The following is an 11,402-nucleotide window of genomic DNA, read 5'->3' on the forward strand; positions in this document are numbered from 1 at the left end:
TGGTACATTATCAAACTAAATAGACTCTTCCTTTTCTTATTCATGTAAAGTATTTGATATTAAACTATCTAGTAATTTTATTTTTTCTCGAATTTCTTGAAATGTAGAGAGATTCGATAATTTTTTTTAATCTTTTTTACAATAAAATGGACTGTTTTTATTAATTTTTCCAAAATTCATTATTTATTTTATTTTATTGAAAATCTTTAATTCATAATTAAATTTAATTATTTGAAAACATAAATTTTTTTTATGTTAACATTTATTTACTATATTCTTTTTTAAATCAAAAAAAATATTAAAATAACTAAACAACAATATTAAATTATATTTCTTTTTATAACAATTAGTAAAATAAAAAATCTTATACAAAAGTCAGAATAAAATAATTGAAAGTTTTTTAATATGAAATAATTAGCATTTATATATTTTTTAATTAAATAAATATATGAAATAAACATAAGTATATGTTAAAATATAATAGATTATACATATTTTAAAATGACTAATAATATTTTTTTCAATAATTTTTTAATAATATATTATAAAATACATCAATTTTACTGTTTTATATATAATTTATAAAAATAAACTATAAAGTTCAAAACTATAACATAAATTTTTCATTGAATAGCATATTTTAAAAAATACTAATGTTAAAAATCTATAAACATATTTTTTTTTTTTTTCAATAATTATTATTTCTCTCTTTTTTTTTTCTATTTTTAACAATTTGTAATAATTTTTTAGTATTTTTAAATTCTTAATCTTCATCATCTTCATCAATTCCATTTAATATATTTTTTTGAAATTCCTCATAATCATCATTTTAATATTCTTCTTAATCTTTTTATTCATTTTATATTAAACTAGTTTCTTATTGACACTATTGTTTCTATTTCATTTAAGCTTCTAAGAGTTCCTTTTCTAATTATTCTCTTAAAATTTTAAATTCTTCTAAATCTTTTTTGACATCTTCATATTCTTATTTTTAAACTTATCTTTTATTTTATAAACTTTAAAATAATAAATATATATTTATATAATTACTAGATTTCTTATTCTAATTAAACTTCTGCTTTTCTTTTCTATAAAAGTGAATCATTTTAATTTTTTAATAAATTTTCAATTATATTAGTTTCCTATAATTTATCTGATAACTTTTATATAAACTATTAATATAATCTATTTTTTAATATATTCTATTTGGGTGAAAAAAAATATACGCTTTTATGCTAATCTTCTTATAAATGTCGATTAAAAAGAGGGATTGTCTTACAGGTATATTTGCATATTTCGCAATATAAGATTTCTTCGTAATTTTCAGATTTTATTCTTTATTTGTTTTATAATCAAATCATTAAAATAAATATTTTATAATGAATTACTTTGTAAATTATGGAAGATTTTTATCTTTTTTATTTTTATTTATCATTTATGATTTTAATATTTAAATAAAGATATTTTAATATTAAATATATTAATAAATTAATATATTTTAAATTGAATATAAATAAAAAAATATAAATAGTAAATTTTCAGTCTTATTTATAAATAATTAATATTTTATAAATACTAATTTATTTTTGGTCAAATTATATAGTATATAGATTTGTTTAAATCAATTTTTTTTATTTTCTTATTTTTTTAATTAAATAATAAAGTTGCCTTTTTAAATAGAATTATCATTATTTTATTAATTATTATTTCCAAGTTTGAGTTGATAATTTGTATTTTAAATCTTATTATTTTATATTGAATTATTTAAATTTTGCAAGTTATTTTATTTATTATATGTTTAATTTATATCAATTTAATATTATTTTTTATTTTTTTCTATAATTTTAGACTTTTAAGAATCTTTTTAAATATTTGATTAATTTTAAGTTTTTTAATTCAATTCTTATTTTTTTATTTCCTTAGATGATTCTATTTTAAAATTTTATTATTTATTATTTATATTTTATTTAATAATTTCTTCTATTTATTTATTTCCATTAGATTTTCGTTTTTTTATCATAGGTGTATTTAAAAAGTTTGCTTATTTACTAATTAAATATGTATTATATAAAAAATTAAAATATATATATTATAATCTTATTATATATATTACTTGTTGGTTAAATTCATTTTAGTTTATGATTATATTTTACTTATTTTAATTTCATTTTAAATTTTTTATGTTTCTTTTTTTTCAGTCAATTATACTTAAATCTAGTTTATTTAAGGTGTTTATATATTCACATATTTTTAGTTATTTTTTAATTTTTATTATTAGTTTATTAATTCCTCAGACTCTACTTTTTTATTGTCTGTAATATTTTATAAATATTCTAATTTCAAATTTTAGTATTATTAGGCACTTTCATTAGTTTATTTTAAACCTTATTAATTAATTTATTCTAGATGCTAATCTTAATATTATTGCAATTTTTATTACAATATTTTTGAATTTTATACTTCTTAAATTTATTTCTGTTATTAATTCAAAAGAAAATTTTATTTTTAATTTTTTATTGACTATCCGAATTTGTCAAAATAAATTGATGTTTAATCATTTTATAATTTTGAAGAGTTTAAGCCTATTTTCATAAAGGAAAAATTTTAAAAAGAAAAAAAAATACCTTAATTTATGTGCTTGACAGAAATATTATTTAATGAACTATTTTGATTTATTTAAAGATATGAATTTAATTTAACATTTTAATCATTTTAAACTTTTTTTTTTAAATATATTATATTACGTATATTTTACTTTTTGATATGTCTTTCAAATTAATTTTTTAAATATTTTGATTATTTGTAATTGTACTTTTTTAGTTTTATCGTGTTCTTTTACTTAAAAATTATTTCTTATGGTCTTTTATTACTATTCTTTGAATTTTGAAATTGGTTTCATTATTAATTTCTCCATATTTCATTTTTTCTATATAATCATTTAAATAGAAAACTACTTTTTTCCAGTTTTTAAATGTTTTAGTGGAAACTTTATCAACAATTTTTATATATTTTTATGCTTTTGGAAAACATTATATTATTTTTCTCTTAAAATAGTTAAATTAATTCAAATATTGAGTATTTAATTTTGCTAATACAACTTCTTTTATTAAAAACAATTAATACCCATTATGTATTATAAGTAATAAAATATAAAAAAATTATTATTAAATTATATCAGGTTTATTATATAAAAATATATTCATAATAATTAATATAATAATAACTACAATGCTATTTTTATCTAAAATCTAAAAGTAAATCATTTAATAAGGTTAAAATTTAGATAAAGCAACATAATAAAGTAAAAAAACAATTAATATAATTATTAATTTATTTGCTTTTTATAAAAAATATTAAAGCAAATAATAAAAAAAGAAATATTTTACTATAAGGTTCTCCATAAAAATTTAAAATTATAACAACTAAAAGTTTTTTATAACTTTTTATATATTCCCAATAATAGCTATTTTGTTTGTAATCTTAATAAAGAAAACCATATTAAAGTCTAATAGTTGCATAATCTAATTTTTCTTTATTTAAAACTAAATTTCTTAAAAAGTATGCTGGCAGAGCTATTAACCATAAAAATAAGCCAGGTAAGCAAATAAAAATAATATAATTTATATGTATATCAGTATAGCAAGAATAAGAAATATCTGAAAGTATATAATTTTTTTTATCGATTTCTCTACAAGACATTACACTAAGTAAATTTTAAATCATATTAGGTTACATAAAAAATATTAAGAAAACTAACCCGCTCATACTGTAACTCTATATATATTATAAATATTATAAAACATTTATTTTATTATAAAAATAAAAACTTCGCTATATCTAGTTAACTTAAAAAAAACTAATGTATAATAAATGAATCCTACACCTATTACATAAAATAAAGGAACACATAAAGACCATAAAGTCCTTACAAAAACAATTGGAAATTTAGACTCTTAAGCTTTATTTAAATAACAATCAAATGAAAACAATATATTTTAAACAGGAGTCCCTTTTGATAAATAAATAAATAATAAATAATAGATAAATAATAAAAATAAATGAAGAACCGATTTATTAGGGAAAAAAAGTCATAAATATTGGTAATTCTACTTCAAAAGTATTAATTAGTGCAGCAATTTGCATGTAATGCAACATAGCTTTCATATTCATATTAGTATTATCTGCAAAAGCTGATTTACTAATACTTATTATACCTAATCTTCTTAAATAATACCCTTGAATGATTTACCTACTAACAAGCAATGAAACTCTGATAGAAAATAAGATATAAATAGCCATTCCTATTACAATTAAAATAGTTGGCATAATATATTCAACTTTTTAAAGCTTATTACAATTTAAGCATCCATATTTGCCATCACTTTAATATTATTAATCCCAAAAATTACCATATATATCACAACTTTCACATAATGGGCCATAATTGCCTTATATACAATATTTTGAATTTTCATCAGGTATACAATTTGTTGGCCTGTTTTTGCAATAAATAATACTGTCTGTTTAATTATTTATTCGCCAATAACCTTCTTTTAATTATATATTATTACGAAAACATGTTTAAGAATATTGCGGACATCTTTTGCATATTTAAGTTTAATATAATTCTTTTTTATTTTATTTTTTTTAAAAAAAACAAATAAAAAACCTTTATCTGGCTTTTATAGATAATAAGTTCCTTCACTACATTCTTAACAATATAATATACTTCCACTTAATTTGTATACTTCTCCTTCAATGCATTCTCTAAACTATATATTAAGCTTAACATGAAAAGGTCCTTTTTTTAATCAAAATAAGTAATAATATTTTATATTTTTAAAGTACCTTAAGTAATATTTCTATCTTTGTTTTTTATAGTTCTTTATATGGCCGTGGTTTCAAATTATATATAATTAAATGAATTTGGATCAGAAATAATCATCATATCTTTAATTGAAAAAGTAAAGTCTTATTAATTATATTTTGTATAATCTGTAAAATATTATCCAAAAATTTTAATTTTTTCATTAGCAGGATTAGCTTTAATTTTAAAGTTAGCAACTTCTTCTTATATAAATTTAGTATATCCTCCATTTTAATTATTAAAAAGATCCATATCAAAAATAAAAGGATTATTTTCTTCATCTAAAATTTATATTGTTAAATTTAAAGATCCTCCACTCCTAAAGTTATCAAGTGTATATGTATTAATAGTTTAATCATTTTAAAAAAAATATTTATCATATTAAACTTAATGAATACCATCTGAAAATAGTTTTAACATTACAGGATATGAGCATATGTCTTTTCCATAAATAGTTGCTAAATTTTCCTTTATAGTATTTTATTTTCCTTAAGTAATAAACAAAGGTTACAGTCCCATATACCTTATACCTCCCCCAATTTATGCTTTATTATATTATATTATGCAATTTTCAATTTAAGCGTCACTATTTTCCAATAAAATAGCACCTCCATAACCTAATGCGGTATTTTTCATAAATATACTTTCTTAAATTAATATTGAATTACTATAAAAAAAATCATAGGTACAATCTTATAAAGCTAAAGCTCCACCATTTAAACCTACATTAGAATTGAAAATGCAATTAGAAATAAAAACTTATAAGGTAGAATATATTTAAAGAGCTGTACCAATGCACGATTAACAATCAACCTAATCTACTTTAATTTTTTTGACTTATATATCTTTAGCTTGTACTTGTATTAAAGAATAATTGTTTAAATTAACATTAAAAGCTATTAAATTTTGAATAAGTACAAAAGAATTTTTCAAGCTAATTAATATAAAATTATTTTTATAATAACTATAAGAATTAAGAAATGAAATTTTTGTTGAATTTATAAATTAAATATTATCATAATATTGCTTTGCTGCACCTTCTGATTATATCAATAAAATATCAGATATTTATGATTAAATATTAGTAAATGAACAATTTATTAAATTAAAAGATTTTTAAATATTTTAAAGTAAAATAATATATTTTTATTCAACTAAGTATGGGATTATAACATCTTTTATTTACAAGTTTTCGATGTATATATATTAAACTTAAAAGAATTTAAATATTTGAGAATCATTTAATAACTTTATATTTTTTATTGTCATATTTATAATATGTACTTGTTCGCATTAAATAAATTCAAATATTTTACTTTTTTAAAATTCAGTACCTTCTATAGTTATGTTTTCTAATATTACATATTGCATATTAGAAAATTCTAAGGTGAATTCGTTGCCAATACCTATTATTTTTATATTTGATAAAGTTATTTTTTTTATTAATTGATTGAATTTTATTTTTGAGCATCCTGAAATAATAAAATAAAAATTTCTAATTTAAATTGAATTTGATAATATTCGTTGAAAAAAAAAATCATCTAACTATAAATGTTTCATTTATTTATCATTCATACTTAAATATTAAACTTAATAATATTTATCATTAATTAAATTTGAATAATAAAATCTATTAAAAGTAAAAATCTTTTTTTAAAAAAAAATATTAATAATAAAATAATTATTTATTTACAAATAATTAGGTTTATTGAATTTATATATTTAAATCTGATAAAGTTTCTTAAAATTTTTTCAGTTAGTTAGTTACTTGAAATTAATAGGTATTTTAAATAATCATTTTATTGCATTATTATAATTATAATAGTCCTTTATTTTATGCAATTATAAATTTACTTTAATATATTTATCCACTTCCTATTCCGGTAAAGTTTAAAAGAAAATAATTTTAATCAATTTAAATTAAATTAAAATCAACTATCGAATTCATAAAAATCAATTATGAAAAAACCTTGTATTATATTTATCCTTATGTTTCTAAATATAACTCAAATGTTTTACTCTAATTCAAAATAAAGTAATTATAATTATTTGAATTATCCATAAACTATATCTTTTTATTATCATGTTTTAAATATCTAATATTCCTTATGTTTTCTAACATTTTATTATCTCTATTCATAAATAAGAATTACAAACTTTTCCTGTTATAATAGATAATTTAAAATTGAGCTATTATATAAGTATAAGAATCAATAAAATTAATTTTAATATTTCCATTTTTTTGCGGATTATATAAAAATTATTAAAATTCTATTGTTATACCTTAATTCTGATTATCATAAATATATGAAAAAACTAAAACTAATGGAATTTCTTTTCCTACTTCTATATTACTATATAATGCACATACTAAATACAAATTATTATATTAAGAATCAGTATAAATTTAGTAAAACCTATAAAATAATTGGGAATAATTAATAAGAGGTAATTATTAAAAATGTTATGTATAATCATTTGTATCATTTAAAGGAATAGGTAAATATTAAAAGTACAAAAAAATTAAATCATTATTTTAAAAGTGGAAAATAAATTTATTTTATAAATCAATTTAAATAAAAACTAAGAAAATATTAGCCTGTATTGTTTTAAAAAAATATGAGCTTTAATAATTATATCTAATTATTTTGTTATCTAATAATAAAATTATTATTTCTTAATAATCTTAAACTGAAATAATTTATTTAACAAATGCTTAGAAAGTTCTAATTAAAGTACATTGAAAGTTATCTAAAGAAATTTAATATAATTCTTTCAAAAAGTTTTCTGCAAATAAATATTTATCGGTAAATACTAATTATCTATTAAAAAACCTATATATTTTGTATGTTCTCCCTTTAACAGTGTATAATACCTATATGTAGAAAAATAATTAAGTATAATTTATAAATAAAAAAATTATTTTATTTTTGTTTGTTGGAAAATTAATAAAATAAATAATTTTAAAAAATGCATTACATAAAAAATTTATAGATTCTTAAATAATTTAAAATTTTTCTATTTTTTTGATTTCATTTACTTAAAGGTCAAATTTTTTTATATATTCATACGTGATTACATAATAAAAATTATCTAATTATTTGCTATATTTAACAGTATTAAATTATTCCTTTTAAATTAATTGCTTATCTTCTTAATAAAAATACCAACCTTTATAATCTTTATCAATATAAAATATATTTCCTGCTTGATCTTTAAAATAATCTAAATTTTCTTAATCATTTATATTTTAAAACTTGTTTTTAATATTCATCGAATTTTCTAACTAATAAATGCTTTTTTCAAAAAAATAAAAATATTAAATTATAAAGAAAAAATTATATTTTATAAAAATAATTCTAAAATTAATTAAAAATAATATTTATTTTTTTAAAGAATTAAAAACCTTAATCCTTTTATATCTCTAAAAGCAAGTAAATTTTACTCTTTTATTAGATATGTTTCAAACGGTTCAAATGGTAGAAGTTGTTGAAATCTTACAGAAAGCATATAATAAGCAGTATAAAAAATATTACTTTTAATATCAACTACATATATATAATTGAGAAGTGATTATTTAAAAATTATAAGTTAATAATTATCTTCATCATAAATTACTTGATAAATATATCCTTATTCAACATTTTAATAAAATGAGACATCCATTTCTTTTTCTCCTGTTACTAAGTTATAAACACCTACAATTGTATTTAATATTTATTAAGTGGAATCACTCCAAACGAACACTTTTTAATCTTTATATGAAACTAAAAATTAATTAATAACTGGATTCGTAACAGAAATAATTCTTATTAAGGATTAGTTATTTCTATCTACTACTATTATTTAAGTTGTCTCTTGAATGAACATATTTTAACCAATAAATTATATTTATATTATTTTTGATTAATTATAATATATTTATTTTATGTAATCAAGTTTGAAATTAAAAACTTCAAGTCTAAAAGTTGACAATACTTATACCTAAAGGTAAACTAGTTTAGTTAAGCTATCACTAAATATATTAAATTAATCTAAATTAGATCTAATTTTATACTAATTTGTGACATAATTATATGCCCAAAACTAATTTATACTATCAGTTAGAAACAAAACTCCACCACCCTCATAAGCACATTTTAAATTTAATATTTAATATTCTTTATAAATTTCATCTATATCGTTATTTAAATTTTTATTTAAAGTATCCCAAGTAAATGTTTATGGAAGAGGAGATGTATATCCATAAACTTATACAATTAATTAAGTCCAAGTAAATGCTAATATTCTATTATTTTCTACATCTAAATAAAAGTCTGAAAAACTGATTTAATTTGTATTTATTTTAACAGAACTTTTGGTATGTAAATTCCAAATTACAAAAAAATCTTCTAATTGACTATAGCTTAACATCTAATTATTTTTTTCATCAATTATTATGTTTTTTATCCGATAACTATGACGGTTATTGTATAATTTATCAAAAGCGAATGAAAGAAAATCAAATGATTAAATATCCTTTATTAATAAAACAAAAATTAAAATATAAATAAAGTTTATTAAATGAAAGAAATATAAATATCATACTAAATTATAACAAAATATCCTTTTCAACTATTCGGAGTATTTTGATTTCATACATTTTAAACTGGATTTAAGATTTTCTTGCGAAAATACTAAATAATTTATACTGTATTGGCCTTAATATATATTACCATTATCAAATCCAATAAATAATCTGGAATCTAAAGAATCCACATTTATGCATGAAATGGTTTATTCAAAAGAAACAATCTATTAATAATCATGATCTGGCCCAGTAACTAAAATCTTATAAAATAAGTAATTATTATTGTTTTCTTTTTTTAAAAAAATACTTAATTTTTGATTTCTTAAATTTCCGTATTTTGAAAAAAAAAAAATAACTCAGTTGGTTAGTTAATTCCAAAAGAATTATAAATGATTGAAGGAAAATTAAACTAACGACTTTTTCGAAACATATTAAAAGAGGAATTACTTATAAAATAAGAAACTGACAAATCTCTTGAGAAAACCATAATATTAAATGTTTCTTCAGCTATTGCAATTGATGTGGGTTAGTTTATATCAATTAAAATACTACACTAAGAATTTAAATCAAAGTTAAGAGAACAGAAATAAATACTATTTTAATTATTTGCAAAAACCAAAAATTTAATATTTTTAAAATATTTAACATAAGTAATAGTTCCTTAGAATGATTAACAATAAGAAAAGCTACTTAAATCAAAATTAGATGTAGTACTAATTTTATTACAAATATTATTAGTAATTTTTCGTAAAACCATCATAATTTATTAATTTTCTTTTATACTATCTATTATGGCGTATTAAATATTTTCTAGATAATATGAAATAGTATTTTAAAATTCTTACTTTTCGTCAACATAATTAAGTATTATTTGTCTTATTTCAGAATTATTGCAGATAGTTATAGTGCTCAAACTTTAAGAATAAAAAACGCTTTCTATATTTAATATTTTATTTTATAATCTTATTACAGGAATCTATTAATTGAAATAAAAGTTTTCTTATTTCCATAAAATAATAGTGCTTTCTTCTAAGCTTTTATAAATTGATAAATATATATAATTCTCCAAAAATATCATATTTGCTAATTTATGATAGCAACTATTCTACATAATCATATCACAATCTGGATGATAAATTTAGTTTAAAACTTTAAAATATTAGTTAAAATTTTAGTTTTTTAATTATTTATCTGATTATTCGTAAATACAAAATGAACCATCATCTGAATAAGAAATAATTCGATTAAAAATCTAACTATTATTTATAATTATACCATTTATTTTACTTGAATGCTTTTTCTTGTTTAATTTAGCGATATTTTTTATAATTCTAACTTTTTCTATTTATATATTTTAATCATTTTATTAGATAAAGCTCAAAACGAATATTTACTAAGAGGCTACATAAATTTGATTATTTTTAAAATCAATCAAAACATTTGAAATATTTTGTTTTTCTTCAAAATTTATATTATATCTCAGTTTTATAAACTAAAAATTCATATAATTTATTTAAAAAATAAAAATTTCTCCAATTTAGTTAATAATAAGAAGAAATTAGTCTTAGTAAATATTTTAATATATTATAGTTCCAATATCAAAATTAACTGAATCTATTTTTTTATCGAAATTATATTAACATTATTAAGTAAGAATTCATACATATGAATATTTTTTAAACAATAAATAACGAAATTTTTATTTTCATTAAATAATTATAATTGAATGATATTTTAATTATCATTTATTTATAAACTTTAATTTTGGCAATTTTATTATGAATTTAAATTGCATAAAATAATAATTTATTAGTAATTTATATTTTAAACTGGCAATATAACAAGATATTTATATTTAAATATGATTATTGAATATACTTATTTAATTGCTTAGTTGAATTTAAAAAGTGTTTTATTATCAGAATTTTTAGAAGACCAAAAAAGTATTTCATCTTCATTTGATGA

At 17.3% G+C, this 11,402-nt stretch overlaps 1 protein-coding gene across 1 annotated transcript, besides 6 other annotated features; it reads right to left on the reverse strand. All coding sequences in view use genetic code 6, as the record gives it.

Annotated features, from left to right (window-relative positions):
• The first annotated feature begins 1,175 nt into the window (after positions 1–1,175).
• Positions 1,176–1,208: a microsatellite.
• Positions 1,209–1,449: 241 nt separating this feature from the next.
• Positions 1,450–1,504: a microsatellite.
• Positions 1,450–1,512: a microsatellite.
• Positions 1,461–1,526: a microsatellite.
• Positions 1,527–2,954: 1,428 nt separating this feature from the next.
• On the reverse strand, positions 2,955–8,533 carry IMG5_161980 (hypothetical protein; the record flags this gene model as incomplete). The annotated part of the gene is made up of 10 exons (XM_004030332.1): positions 2,955–3,337; positions 3,387–3,774; positions 3,882–4,009; positions 4,068–4,628; positions 4,670–4,801; positions 4,849–5,186; positions 5,379–5,589; positions 6,184–6,273; positions 6,445–6,514; positions 8,486–8,533. Coding segments are annotated over 10 exons (2,349 nt in total), but the record flags the coding sequence as incomplete, so codon positions are not given.
• Positions 4,019–4,058: a microsatellite.
• Positions 8,534–10,571: 2,038 nt separating the features above from the next.
• Positions 10,572–10,611: a microsatellite.
• The last annotated feature ends 791 nt before the right edge of the window (positions 10,612–11,402 follow it).

The sequence above is a fragment of the Ichthyophthirius multifiliis genome (assembly GCF_000220395.1).
Source record: "Ichthyophthirius multifiliis unplaced genomic scaffold scaff_1120509251219, whole genome shotgun sequence".
In the NCBI taxonomy this organism is placed as follows: Eukaryota; Ciliophora; class Oligohymenophorea; order Hymenostomatida; genus Ichthyophthirius; species Ichthyophthirius multifiliis.